The following is a 14,961-nucleotide window of genomic DNA, read 5'->3' as shown; positions in this document are numbered from 1 at the left end:
TTGTATTTAATGCTCTAACTACGTCGATTTGGCATATTCCAGGTTCAAGCATAACCATGGCCCGTAGCATTTCGTCTCTGTTAAGATGTCTACGCTCCATAATGTCGTTTAATACTAAACAGAGTTACTTGAATGAATTCTGGCCAGTTATCATAAAAACATAGCCAGTAGAGCTTAAATTCGAACAACTGATGCTAGGTGCTTTTTATACATTTGACAAAAAATGCACAAACACTTCTGCAAATATCCCAAATTTAGAAATAACTAGTGTGGCTACTTAGTTTCAATCGAAGTAGAAAGAATCGGCCTACAAATATGTGGTTGTTTATTCAAAACATTTATTTTTAACTTTAATAAAATTATATCCCTATATTTTTCCGGTGTGTCTATTTTGTTATCAAAAGAAAAAAGTCAGTGGCGCACATGTTATTTTCGAAAAATATTCCAGTGATAACCCATATACCCCGGTTCAATCTGTCGACACTTTTTTAGCATTAAAATATGTAGCACTTATAGTACTTTTACCCTCAAAGTTTCATTCGAATCACTAAAAGCACTTGGTAGAAAATTATAATAAATCGAAAAAAAAGAAAAGATTTTAACCCCTTGTAGCTACAAAACAAAGTAGAATTGGACCTAGTGAGGAACCTCCCTACGAGAGATGGCACATGTTTTTAGAAACACCCTGTATAAAAAATAAGAACTTTTGTAAAAATTAGCAATTATTCCCGTTGATATGAACTTCGTAATTTTATTTATAATAACAACGGTTTAAAGCAATAACAGAGATAATAATATGTAACATGCTGAAGATATAGCATTGCAAAAAAACGATTTAATAATATTGATATAGCATCATCGACCAATGTAAGGTAGAAATTTCTTTTAAACTTTCTTCGGCCATTTGCACATATGGTACTCGTGTGATACCTTTTCTTGACCTTCTTTATTGACAGCATCTTTAACAGCAAGTCGTTTTATTGTTTATTTATTCATTTTATAACACTGTTGTGTGTTATATTCACATTCCCCGGTTTTTGATAGCGTAAAAATATTAGGTTTTTTGACGTCAAAAATGTGGTAATCAAAAGTTAATAGGTTTATTTTTGAATAGGCCAAACGCTCCCAAAATAATTGGCAATATTTGCTGCTGCATGTGTTGAAAAAAACCGGGAAAACTCAGTTATATTGTTGAAATACTTTTTTGAGGATTTATTCGATCTGGCATCTGATTATACGATGTGAAAATGATATTCTACACAATTAATCTACGGGGTATTTGAAAAAACATGTGCCATCTCTCGTGGGGAGATTCCTCACGTAAAAATAAGATTTATTTTTCATATCAAATAGGTCCGATTCTGCTTCGTAGCTACAGGGTGTTAAAGTCTTAGTAATCTTCCTATTTATAGTATATTTAACAAAACTTTGGTTGCACATCATAATACGACCACCAGCAAACTCCATAAGATGGCGCATGGTGTCATTGATGACGTGCAACCAAGGTTTTGTTAAATATACTTTATTATAATTTTCTTCCAAGTACTTTTAGTGATTTGAATAACATTTTCAGGGTAAAAGTTACTATAAGTGCATATATAAGTACTATAAATAAGTACATATTTTAATGCTAAAAAAGTGTCAATAAATTCATCAGGGACGTGCATATGGGTTATCACTGGAATATTTCTCAAAAAAAACATGTGCGCTACTGACTTTTTTTCTTTTCATATCAAAATTGTGTAAGCTGGTTTAATGGCAATTAAAATTTATCTCTTGATATTTTGTCGAATTCGGCCTCCTTGATGAAATAAACGCAATTTTATTAATCATAATTAATAAAATTAAAATAAAAATAATTTTATTCACAACCTATTATTACTATTAGTTCTACCTACAGCAATTTCAAATAAAAAAAAATGGTATTTAAGATAACTCCAAAAAACTTAATTTCCAAAAGTTTTAATATCCTGTAACTCTAAAACTATACATTTCCATACCCATGTTTATAGGAACTTTTTTTCATATTTTTTTATGAGGAATCAATGAGTACTTATTTAAAACTTTCGTAAGTTAATAATACAGGGTGGCCCATCGAAAACGTTCCGCAAGGCATAACGGCCAGGGTAATTTTTTTTTCAGAAAATTCAAAAACACGTCAATTTTGTTTGTGAGGGGCACAACTTTTGCCCCAAAAATGATTGCAAAATCTTCAACCCTCTAAACGGGGGTGTCATCCCCCAACTTTTTTCAAATGGGAAGGGGGGTCAAGTGGTACCGCAATGAAAAGGGCTTTTTATTCTTTATACTTTCCCGCTTCGTTTTTGAAAATCGGTCGAGTCGTTGAGAAAATATGAAGGATTGAAATTTGAAAAGTTCATTTTAGACATTTATCAGAGTAAGTGATAAGGATAAATTCTTTCGGCCAATTTGCTGTTTTTTCTTATTATTTCTAGATGTTTACGCATTTTTTCACTTGCCACAAGGTTGAACGATCAGGTGCGGCAGTTGCTAGATAGCTGTTCTGTGACTTGTGCGTTGAAGTTCTTCTCAATATCGTTAAACTTTTTAACAATTATGGTGTACTCACTTGCAAAAAAAGTGGAAATAATCGAACTTTATTTTAAAAATAATGAATATAGCAATCGGGTTCCGCAGATATTCAATGAATGCCATCCTGAAAAACACCTTTATGGCAAAATTGTTCGCGAGTTAGTAGCAAAATTTCGCGAAACTGGTTCCGTTATGAATAAAAAGAGGCAGAGGGAAAACCCTGTAGTAAATGAAGCTATGGAGGTATTCGTATTGGGCCAAGTTGCCATGGATAGTACGCTGAGTACAAGGAAATTAGCCAATGCAAAATTAGCCGGCGTGAATCGTTCAAGTGTCCAAAGGATATTAAAAAAAACACAAGTTCCACCCGTACAAAATTCAGTTGGTACAAGAACTCAACGAAGACGATTTTGATCGTCGCTTGCAATTATGTGAAACTGTGAGTGAACGAGTGGCAAGAATGATAATAATTTCCTATTTAATGTGTGTTTTTCGGATGAGTGTACTTTTTTTTTGAACGGTGTAGTTAATCGGCATAACTGTCAGTACTGGGCTGAGGACAACCCCAGGGTTTGTCACGAGGTGCACACACAAAACCCTCAGAAATTGAACGTGTGGGCTGGTATTTTTGGAAATTTTATTGGGGGTCAGTTTAACGATATTGAGAAGAACTTCAACGCACAAGTCACAGAACAGCTATCTAGCAACTGCCGCACCTGATCGTTCAACCTTGTGGCAAGTGAAAAAATGCGTAAACATCTAGAAATAATAAGAAAATACAGCCAATTGGTCGAAGGAATTTATCCTTATCATTTACTCTGATAAATGTTTAAATAAACTTTTCAAATTTCAATCCTTCATATTTTCTCAATGACTCGACCGATTTTCAAAAACGAAGCGTGAAGGTATAAGGAATAAAAGCCCTTTTCATTGCGGTACCACTTGACCCCCCTTCCCATTTAAAAAAAGTTGGGGGATCACACCCCCGCTTAGAGGGTTGAAGATTTTGGAATCATTTTTGGGGCAAAAGTTGTCCCCCTCACAAACAAAATTGACGTGTTTTTGGATTTTTTGAAAAAAAAATATCCTGGCCGTTATGCCTTGCGGAACGTTTTCGATGGGCCACCCTGTATTAATTTTTTAAAGGCTACTTTTAGACTTGGATCAAGGTCAAAATAAAATTGCGTTTATCTCATCAAGGAGGCCGAAATCGACAAAATATCAAGAAACTTTTAATCGGCATTAAACTGCTTATATTATTTCGCTAACAAGAGAAAGAAAATCAATGGCATACATGCTGGTTTTAGAAAAAATATTCCAGTGATAATCCAGTGCACGTCCCTGGTGAATATGCCAACATTTTTTTTAGCTTTAAAATATGTGGCATTTATAGTAATTTTTACCCTCGAAATTTCATTCGAAACGCTTAAAGTACTTGGAAGAAAATTATAATAAATCGAAAAAATATTAAGACTTTAACACCCTGTAACTACAAAAGAAAGCAGAATCGAACCTATGTTGATATGAAAAATAAATCTTATTTTTACGTGAAGAATCGGCCACCCCACGAGAGGTGGCACATGTTTTTTGAAACAGGGTGAGTCTAAACAAGTGCAAATATTTTTAGTGGTATTATATTTCGACCCCTGAAACACGACTATGAGGTTTTTTTCGTGAAAAAAAGTACAAAATTTGGAATTTTTTGAAAAAAAAATTGGAAATATTTTTAGTTTTTAGTTAAAAAACATAATTTCTTGATATTATGGCAACATAGGCAGTAGATTAAATTTACACATACACAAATACATATCCAGAAAAGATCCAGTGGTTATCAAAATTTAAGCAAAAAATCAACTGGGTTATATTGGATTTAAAGAACGGTAAAGAGAAAATATTATGTTTCTTTTATCGAGATCTACGAGCCCTAAAAATATTTGCACTTATTTAAGACTCACCCTGTACAGTTTAATAACTTAATCTACTTGATTTGAATAGATTTCTCACAATAATAGTTATTTATGATATAAGTGCTAAAAGTGGTATTTTATTTTGTGACTAATTTTTACTGACGTTTGTAGAAAAAATTATTTTAAGAATAATTTTTTCATAATAAAATAATGAATAACGTCCCCGGATTAACAAGAGGAAGAACTTTTTTATTATTAATATTTTGAAAAAAATACATCTTTCATTAAAAAAATTTGATTGTTCTAAAATGATTAATCCCGTTTATACTTTTCCAAATTTCCCAACCATTTTAGAGAAAATTAAGAAAAACATGAAAATAGTGTTTGGTTTGCTTTGGTTTTGGAATTTTTACCTCGATTGGAACCAAACTCGGTACGTAAATAGATGTACCTACCCGAATGAAGTCCTCAGAGACGGACAGACAGGCAGACGGACAGACATACCGAAATAAGATAAGAAAAAGTTTCACTTGAATAGTTTCGTTTCAATATGCGCACATAGTGCACCATTTTTTTATTATACGGAATATAATAAGATCTCAAAAATATGAACAATACTAAAAACCGATTCCATGTTCAATTATCTTTGTCGGAAAAATGATGACAATTAAAATGTCGTTTATTACGTTAATAAGAGTAAAAGCATTGCGTAATATTGCTACAAATAATTTAATATTAACATTTAAGAGATTGTAAAATTCAAAATAGACCGGCAACATTGGTTTTTTCTATAAAAATCCAAATAGGAACAGGAAGCAAACTGACTTGACGTTTATTTTAGGCTTCTAGCGCAGAAAAGAGAGAGTGGCGTTGTAAAGAAGGAAAAAATAACAGAAAAATGTTGATATTCTCTATCGATAAATGCTAACTAAAAGGACCTAGTTTAAATTAAAAATCCATTTAAAAGAAAATGTAGCGGAAACAGTTTAGTCGTAATTGTGATGGATTAAGGCAACCAGCTTTAAAAGTCGTTTTATTATCTTTCATTTTCTGTATTTATGGAGGATTTCCTGTAATTTCGATTTATAGTTTATAGTTCTAAATAAAATGTACTGGTATATAATGGATAAATATACCGATCGATATATCGTACATTACAAAATATTTTAATCATTGTTCTTACTTCTTTATTTAACAACTTTTGTTTAATTGTTCTATTAAATGATGCTAAAATTGATCTACTGAAAATAAGTTTTATAACAGAAAAAGTTATATAAAGTATTAAATTGTAAGTAAATAAAATACAGTATGGGGGGGATATAAGAATGCACTGAAAGAAATTATACAGGGTGGGCCACTGAAAACTTACAATGTCTATAATTCTTAAACCAAAAAAGATATCAAAAAAATAAAAAAATACCGTTTCTATAATATCGAGGGGGAATACATATGACGTATTTTTTGAACCACCCCGACCTACCCCTTAGGCGGTACCCCTACTCACTTGAAAATCTTAAATGGCGTTAATAAATCTTAATCACCCCACTTATGGCGCCTTTTTGGAAAGCCCATGTAAAATGCTAAACGACGATGATAACGTTTTTAGGGTGAAATTGAAAAACTACCCCCTACACGAAAAATTAGGTGGACATTAATGAAAAAGTAATTTTTTCAGTAAGGCAAATGAGTTTTTTTAAAACTACTCCGACCCACCCCTAGGTGCCATCCCCTCACTTCTAATCTCATCAATGCCATTTTTAAATGTAGATAAAAAAAAAGGCAACACAAAGAAAAAAATCATATCTCGGTATCGTATATACAGGGTTGTCCGAACTGTATTCCGGAAACTTCGGCAGCATATTCTGCAGATAAAAATAATTAAAAAAGTTCGTATAAACGTATGCCCTAAAATGCTTAGTTTCGGATATACAGGGTGTAGAAATTTCATTTTTATTTCGATTTTTTCCAAATAATTTCTGAAATAACGTCAATATTTGGATGAAAATTGGTATCTGGGAGTTTTTTGACATGAGAAATTTGATTTTGATGTCAATATGACTCCTACCTATAGAGGGCGCCACCTACACATTTTTAACTGGTTTGAAGACTAATAACTTTTCGTTCGTACCTGTATAAGACCACTGAATACAATAATATACATTTCCGACGTTTTTTTATGTAAAAAACCTCTCTTGGTAAAAATCGCGGCTCAAGTTTCGTTTAGCCGAAATCAGTTACATAGAATATCGGTTTATAGGATGATTCTATACAAGAAAACTAGCACTACATAATTTGATTTTTGCCGCGGAAATTCTTTGTTTTTGAGTAAACTCGAATTTTTAATTTTTCTATTATTAACTAAAATTTAAAACTTTACGGTGTTTTTAATAGTTTTTTTCATTATAGAATGACGTAAAAACATTTAATATAACGATGTGATCTAATTTTTATTCGAAAATATATTTTTATCACAATAATTTTCATTGATTTTTCCGGGTTTAGAAGTGCCGAAATGTGATAGGAAGATAAAAACTACATATTTTTGTTTGATTAATAATTTGCTATAACTTTTCTATATAACTATTTCCGCGGAAATCTATCATAAGGGCGGTGTAATGGAAAATCTTCAATATTAAGTTTTCCATAGTATTCTCAACTATTTTGCATACTTTCGGTTTGGTTTTAGTTGGTTTGGTTTAGTTGTCGTTTTTATGCTTTATTGACAATTGTTTTTAAATTTTCGCATTTATTGACCATAGCGATATTAAGTTGATAAGAATAGATAGTATTCATTGATCTGTGTCAAAGGTCGGGAAGAAGATCACTGCATAGTGGTGAAACAAGGCATTTCCGCGGATTTTCATTTTTGTATCGGTGCTTAAAAATAAGTCTACAATATAAAATAATATTAGTTTTTTATATATCTCATTTCGTTACTTGTGAACCATATTCAAAAAAATGGCAACAGCGCATTTCCGCGGAATTTCATTCTCGTATTAGTATTTACAAAGACGTCTAAAATATGAAACAACATTAATTTTTCATGTATGTCATTTCGTTACTTTTAAACCGCATTCAAAAAATGGTGGCGCGTTTCCGCGGCAAAATTTTTTCAGTAATATACTCCCTGAGGTACCTAAATGACAAAAAAATTGTTTTTTCTTTTTTTACAGATTTCGGCTAAACGAAACTTGACCCAAAATCGCCACGAGTAATGGGTCTCGAGATATTTGAAATCTAAATTATCAATGCCAGTCATCATTGACATAAATTAAGCATGGTTGACTAAATAGTTATTAGACTGAAATCATAAATTTGAAATGTTATTGTGTCAAAAGTACTACAGAAACTGTTACCTCTTCATTTTTTCGAAAAAAAAATTATAATTAATTTAAAAAAAATAAAAGCTCCCAATTTATAATTTCAGTCAAATAACTATCTACCCAACATGTTTATTTTTTGCAATAATGACATGTATTGACTATTTTCATTCTAAATATCTAAAGAACGGTTGCTGGTAGCGATTTTTACCAAGAGACCTTTTTTGCGTAAAAAACTTTGTAAATATGTATTTTTATACTCAGTAGTTTTATACAGGTACGGACGAAAAGTTATTACTCTTCAAACCAGTTAAAAATATGTAGGTGGCGCCCTCTACAAGTAGGGGTCATATTGACATCAAAATCAAGTTTCTCATGTCCAGAAAACCCCAGACACCAACTTTCATTTACATATTGACACTACTTCAGATTTTATCAAATTATTTGGAAAAAGTCGAAATAAAAATGAAACTTCTACACCCTGTATCTCCGAAACTAAGCATTTTAGGACCTACATTTATACGAACTTTTTTACTTATTTTTACCTGCAGAATATGCTGCCGAAGTTTCCGGAATAGAGTTCGGACCACCCTGTACAAGCCCTTGCAGTTGCAGAGTTGTAATTGCGAGATCTATTCTTTATTCAAAATAAAAAAAATGTTTTAAATTAAATACTATTCCAAACTCGATAAACTAAGATAAACTGAACAAAAAACGGGATTAAAAGGGCACCGATATGGAAAATGATCGAACCAAAAAAAGCGACACGGAAAATACGATTTTCTCTTTATATCACGCGTTTAAATCCCGGCATTTATTAACGCCCCTTTTTACATCAATAGCGGCAATTAACTGGGGCCAAATTAGCCAGATATACGTGTCAAACGCGAAGCGAATTGTTTCAGTTTACCGTTCGAAAAATAATCAACGCGAATTAGTGCCGAAATTGTGGCCGCTAATAAGCCGTTTGTCAACGTTTGTCGAAATAAATGTTTTTTTTCGCGCCCCGGTGGTGTAGTTATTACTATTTTATTGTTTGTATTAATTATTGTGACTGGATTGATTCGTAAAAATTCTAAAGCGTGCTTCGCGAGATATATATGTTTAGACTATACAGTATAAATATCTATAAACCAATTTATAAAATACCAAAATATGAAAAAATATCTCGACAATTTTATAAAAATGTTTGTGCTGAGTGCATCACGTATCGGGCTTTTCAGTCACAGTAAAGCTCATGAAAAAAAAACGCCTTGTATGACCATCTTCTGATGCGTGTCAAATATTCGTCAGCGAGTAGTTTTTAAATATAAAAAGCATATGTGTTGCACTCAGCACACAACATTTTTTCTACATATACTACATATACATACATACTGCCATTACTCGCTGACGAATATTTGACACGCATCAGAAGATGGTCATACAAGGCGTTTTTCTTTTCATGAGCTTTACTGTGACTGAAAAGCCCGATACGTGATGTTATCTGCCTACCGCACTCCGCATCTGGGCAACATAATAAATAAAATAGAAAACAAATTTCTTGCAGTATAGGTATATAATAAAATTATATAAGGATTCTTGCCACTTAACTGCTTATATAGAAATTTAATTCTACGCTGTGTTTGTCATAATGTGGATCAACCTGCTCTCACTACCGGTTTCGGAGCCCTACTCCATCATCAGGTGAGCCTGGGCAGATCCACAAAATGACAACCACAGCGCAGAGATAGTTAATTCCGACTTGTAGGAAAGTGTCGGTTAGATATTAAGTCCCGAACGGGAGATAGCGGCCTGCGTGCAATGGTAGTACTTTCGTACCACCGGGGCGCAACTATCGATAGTAAAAGGATGGTAAAAGGCCTTTTATCAGGCAAGCCAAATTATAAAATAGAAAACAAATTTCTTGCAGTATAGGTATATAATAAAATTATATAAGGATTCTTGCCACTTAACTGCTTATAAAGAAATTTAATTCTTTTTTACCATCCTTTTACTATCGATAGTTGCACCCCGGTGGTACGAAAGTACTACCATTGCACGCAGGCCGCTATCTCCCGTTCGGGACTTAATATCTAACCGACACTTTCCTACAAGTCGGAATTAACTATCTCTGCGCTGTGGTTGTCATTTTGTGGATCTGCCCAGGCTCACCTGATGATGGAGTAGGGCTCCGAAACCGGTAGTGAGAGCAGGTTGATCCACATTATGACAAACACAGCGTAGAATTAAACTTACAACTCGTCCCTGATAAGCATTGGCATTGCAGGGGCAATGCCAAATACTGCAACTATCTACAATAATATTTATAATAAAAGTAAGCAGAGATAAATTTTATGTAGTTAAACACTGGTAATGTTTCATCATTAGATATTTATTATCTTGGGCTTCAATTAAAAATTTGTCAAATGCCTGTCGAGTACAAATTTTTGATTTCTTGGAACGGTATCCTACAGGCTTCTTCTTCAAAAATGTAATTAATTTGCTAAAATATCGGATTTCAACATTTTTATTGATTAAAATCGTAATCTTCAACGTTGAATACTCTGACCAAAGGCACAAATTACCCAAATCGCTCGGCAAACCCGACACGCCTATTGAGTGGTGTAAATACACCAGTCGTTTAGTCCGAAAACCTATGCTGTGTCGTATTCGCTTGCTGGAATGACATAGTGCGTGGTTATATGTTTCTTTTTAAAAACGCATGTAGGATTTTTGTTGAACTTTTGAACTGTTATTTCTAAGTTTTGGTAATTTGTATATCTTATTTAAAATGGGATGCAAATGTGTTTATTTATAAGGAAAAAAAAGATATTTATAGTATAAAAAATTAATTTATTTAACAAAATTTAATTAAAAATGTGACAAAATAGTTACCTTTCTATTGGTTCTATCTGACTTTTTTCGATTATATAAATCTCTTGTAAACTTTAATACATCAAATATTTTCAATCTAATAAATCATTTAACGATGTAAATAAGAGGAAACTTCTCACATGGGTGGTCAAATTTTATAGTTTTCATTATATCAAACAGCCTCTGAGAAATGTTTTCAACTCAAAATGCCTTTAATTATGTTTGACTACATCATTAAAAAGGGTCTTCAAATACATCAATGTGATATTTGTCTAAAATTTGCAAAAGAATCCGAATCTCTGGATAACTGGAAATTATTAACCCATTTAAAAGCCTTTGATCATGAAAGTGGAAAAATTTGTTCATTTTATTTACAGGCTGGAAAAATTATATATATTAAATTTTGATGAGTTTTGCACTGATAGACATTCAGAGGCTGTTTGATATAATGGAAACTATAGAATTTGACCACCCATGTGAGAAATTTCCTCTTATTTACATCATTAAATTATTTATTAGATTGAAAATATTTTATGCCTTAAAGTTTACAAATAAAGATTTATATAGTCAAAAAAAGTCCGATAGAACCAATAGAAAAGTAACTATTTTGTCACATCTTTAATTAAATTTTGTTAAATAAATTAATGTTTTTAAACTATAAATATCTTTTTTTTCCTAATTTCCTACGAACTGATATATGACGAGCAATCTATTAAATTACTGTGAGATTATATGCCTCGATCACATATTGGTGCAGATTATTTTAACCCAAACAAATAATAACGCAAAATATACATTGATGCGGATTGTCTATGAACTCTTTCTGAAGGTCACAGAAACCGAAACGCGGAATTCGGTGTTCTTTCGCATCTGTAATAGGTAATTTGTGCCAAAGGGTTCATGGCTTTAATATTTTTGATTTTTTTTAAAAACATGATAGAAGAACGTTTTCAGCAACGTTTTTAACATACCTTGTGGCACACCACACAATGAACAGTTTATAACAAATTTCATACACCTTTTTAGATTTGTCGGGTAATAATAAGATAGCACACAAACAACTTCCACTTCCTCCATTCATCAAATTGTATATAAATTTGACATTCGTCTCCACTTATGGAAAAGAAATATTTTAAATGGAGTAGTTCGCTTTTTTTATATTTTAAGATTTTATTAAGTTTCTCTGTTAGTTAATGAATTATAAAAGTTTTAGTTTTAGAAAATAAAATAATATAACATCAGCTCCTATCCAACTCAATAAACTATGTTGCGCATGCTGATTCCATCTCCTTAGCGTAGTCAAACGTCAATAACATATATTTTTGGTTTGTTTCCATAGTAATGAATTGCTTTGTTTAGTAATTTTAATATTTTTACAATTATTGTAACAGTCTTAATTATAGTTCATACCAATTAAACTTTTAGTCGCGTGATTAAGATTGACCGGCACAGCGTTGCCCACTTTTACATATTTTCTTTTAATCAAAGTATTTTAGGAAACAAAAATAAATTAAAAATATAAATATAATAATATAAACAATTATTATTTACATCAACAAAACTCACCTCCTTACCAGCACTTAAGGGGCATAAAGAGCCATTACTGCCGCATTCACGTTCAAAATATTCTAATAAGGTTACGATGCGTTTTTTGCATTAGCTATTAAGCTATCTTGTACACTTCGCACTAAAAGAGGTTCTAGAAAGAACAATGTTCGACTACAAGGTCTGCTAGTAAACATTTTCAAGTTTAAAGTATCACAACACAATTCATTTAAACCAAAAAAAACTCGTAATACAAAACTAAACGGTCAAAACGAATGACATTGTCAGGAAATAAATAAATAAATGTGGCAACTTGGCATTTTTTACAGCAGAGCTACCAGCTGAATCCTCAGCGGGAAATTTAAATTCGAGTTAGTCAGCCTGGCGCAGAATATGTCCATGATTGGCAACAATGAATTTAAAAATCGCGCCCTTAATAACGTAACTAAAAGTTTAATTGGTATCGCTTATAGGTAGATTCTTACGTGAATCAATTTTTTTAATTGGTATAAAAAGACAGAAACAAGAATAAAATGTCTATTATTTGTTACAGGTGTTTCTTTCGTTACCTCCATAACCACCATACACCATGACAAACCTGAATCAGTTACCATCACAACGATCACAAGTACCACTCCAGAGAAAACCTTTGATAGTTCCACGGCAGCACTGGACACGGAAGAGGTCGCCATTGCCTACAACGTGACCTTGGCGCCATCTGAACGACAGAAAAGGCTGCTTCCTTACGAGAATTTTTATTTTAATCAACCTTTTAACAGGTATTATAAATAAATTTATTATTTTTAAAAACTAAGTCAATCCCATGTAAATTCATGTAAAATTTAAAAAATGGATCGTTTATCAAACTTATAGACTTCCTAATGTAAATATATATTTAAAAACCCTGTAGTTTATTGTTTGAACCCAATGTTATTAAATTAAACAGGTTGCCACGTAAAGTTAAATTATTCTTCAATAGAAGTTTTTTATTTATTTTCCTCTAATTTTGCTGAATTTTTGGGAAGGACAATTTCATAAATCATATTAAAAATATCTAGTTTATTAATTATAATACATTAAGTACACTAAAACTAAAATATATATACTTTCATCACTTAATCCATGAAAAACGATATAAAATTATTTGTAAACAAGCTGAAATCTGCTGGGTACAAGCTTTTAACATTTTTCCAGACCTCACCTTGCAGGAGTATCAGCTCAACAATACCGGGACTTCCCATACGAGAAAAGACGCCCTCTGAAGTCTGAGTCTCAAAACTACCGTCCTAAAGACGTACTGTATCAACAAAGACCTAAGTTTACACCTTTCCTGGAGAGCAATGCATTACCTGGACCATTTAGGTATGGATGTCTTGATTACTCCTTGCAATTCTTAATAATAATCAAACATTATTTTTCCACAACAGACCAATGGTCAAACCACAAAATCAACCACAGACTATTAACGACGAAGAAGAGGAGAAGTATCATTCTGAAGAAGAACAAAGTTCCCATCCAGATTTCAGTGCCATCTACGATAAACTTGCTCAATTGAAACTAAGGTATTTTTCGCTTTATTTAATATGTTCTGAGAAAAATAAGTAAACGTAGAGATGCCCTAACATACCTACAGGGTGTCAGGGTGTTTCAAAAAACTTGTGCAATCTTTCGTGGGGAGATTCCTCACGTAAAAATAATATTTATTTTCCATATCAACATAGGTCCGATTCTGCTTTGTTTCGTAGCTACAGGGTGTTAAAGTCTTAATAATCTTTTGTTTTATTATAATTTTCTTTACTTTCTTTTTACTTCTTTCGTACTTTTAATGATTCGAATGAAATTTTGAGGGTAAAAGTTACTATAAGTGCTACATATTTTAATGCAAAAAAAGTGTCGAAAAATTCATCAGGGACGTGCATATGGGTTATCACTGGAATATTTTTCAAAAAAAAAACATGTCCGCCACGGACTTTTTTCTTTTGATATCAAAATTATATAGGCCGTTTAATGCCAATTAAAAGTTATCTCTTGATATTCTGTCGAATTCGGCCTCCTGGATGAGATAAACGCAATTTTATTAATCACAATTAATAAAATTAAAATATAAATAAAATTAATAAATTATATATTTTACCTAATTTATTATAAAATATTATTACTATCAGTTATTATTACTATTAGTCCACCTACGGCAATTTCAAATAAAAAAATAATGGTATTTAAGATAATTACAAAAAAAACAATAATTTTAAAGAGTTTTAACATTTTGTAACTTTCGTTAAATTGTTTACACTATTTTGCTAACAAGAGAAGAAAAGTCAGTAACGTACACGCTTTTTTTAGAAAAATATTTCAGTGATAACCCATATGCACGTCCCTGGTGAATATGTTGACTTTATTTTACCCTCAAATTTTAATTTGAAAGACTAAAAGTACTGCAAAGAAAATTATAATAAATCGAAAAAATATTAAAGCTGTACGCACACTGGTGCGATCACGACCGCGATCACGATCTCCACGCGGCCGCGGCCAAAAGTTGCTAAAGAATACAATACATATGAGCCGTTTGACATTGGCGCGATCGAGTTTTGGAGACAAAGCGACCTGGCGGCGCACAGTGTAACGAAATCGGGAAATGCGGGACATTAGCCCAAAAAACAAAAAAAATAATTCAAGTTTTTTATATAAATGGATAAAGGACATCCCAGAGCCTCACCATGTGAGATATTTCTTGAGTTGACCTCTTAGTCGGGGTGTTATGGCGGGTTAAAGTTATGGTT

The 14,961-nt window shown here is 32.2% G+C and overlaps 1 protein-coding gene across 1 annotated transcript in view; it reads left to right on the top strand.

Moving 5' to 3' along the window:
- LOC115884599 overlaps nt 1–14,961 on the top strand; it is a 94,098-nt gene that overhangs the window by 61,125 nt on the left and 18,012 nt on the right. Inside the window, exons 2-4 of the mRNA XM_030903228.1 lie at nt 12,735–12,960; nt 13,376–13,543; nt 13,609–13,743. Coding sequence (XP_030759088.1) covers nt 12,735–12,960; nt 13,376–13,543; nt 13,609–13,743 — 529 coding nt within the window. The remainder of the gene's footprint in view (nt 1–12,734; nt 12,961–13,375; nt 13,544–13,608; nt 13,744–14,961) is intronic.

The sequence above is a fragment of the Sitophilus oryzae genome, unplaced genomic scaffold (assembly GCF_002938485.1).
Source record: "Sitophilus oryzae breed Bouriz unplaced genomic scaffold, Soryzae_2.0 scaffold_302_pilon_pilon, whole genome shotgun sequence".
Classification (NCBI taxonomy): Eukaryota; Metazoa; Arthropoda; class Insecta; order Coleoptera; family Curculionidae; genus Sitophilus; species Sitophilus oryzae.
Note: the sequence above shows the minus strand (reverse complement) of the source record. Positions and strands in the feature narration are given on the sequence as shown.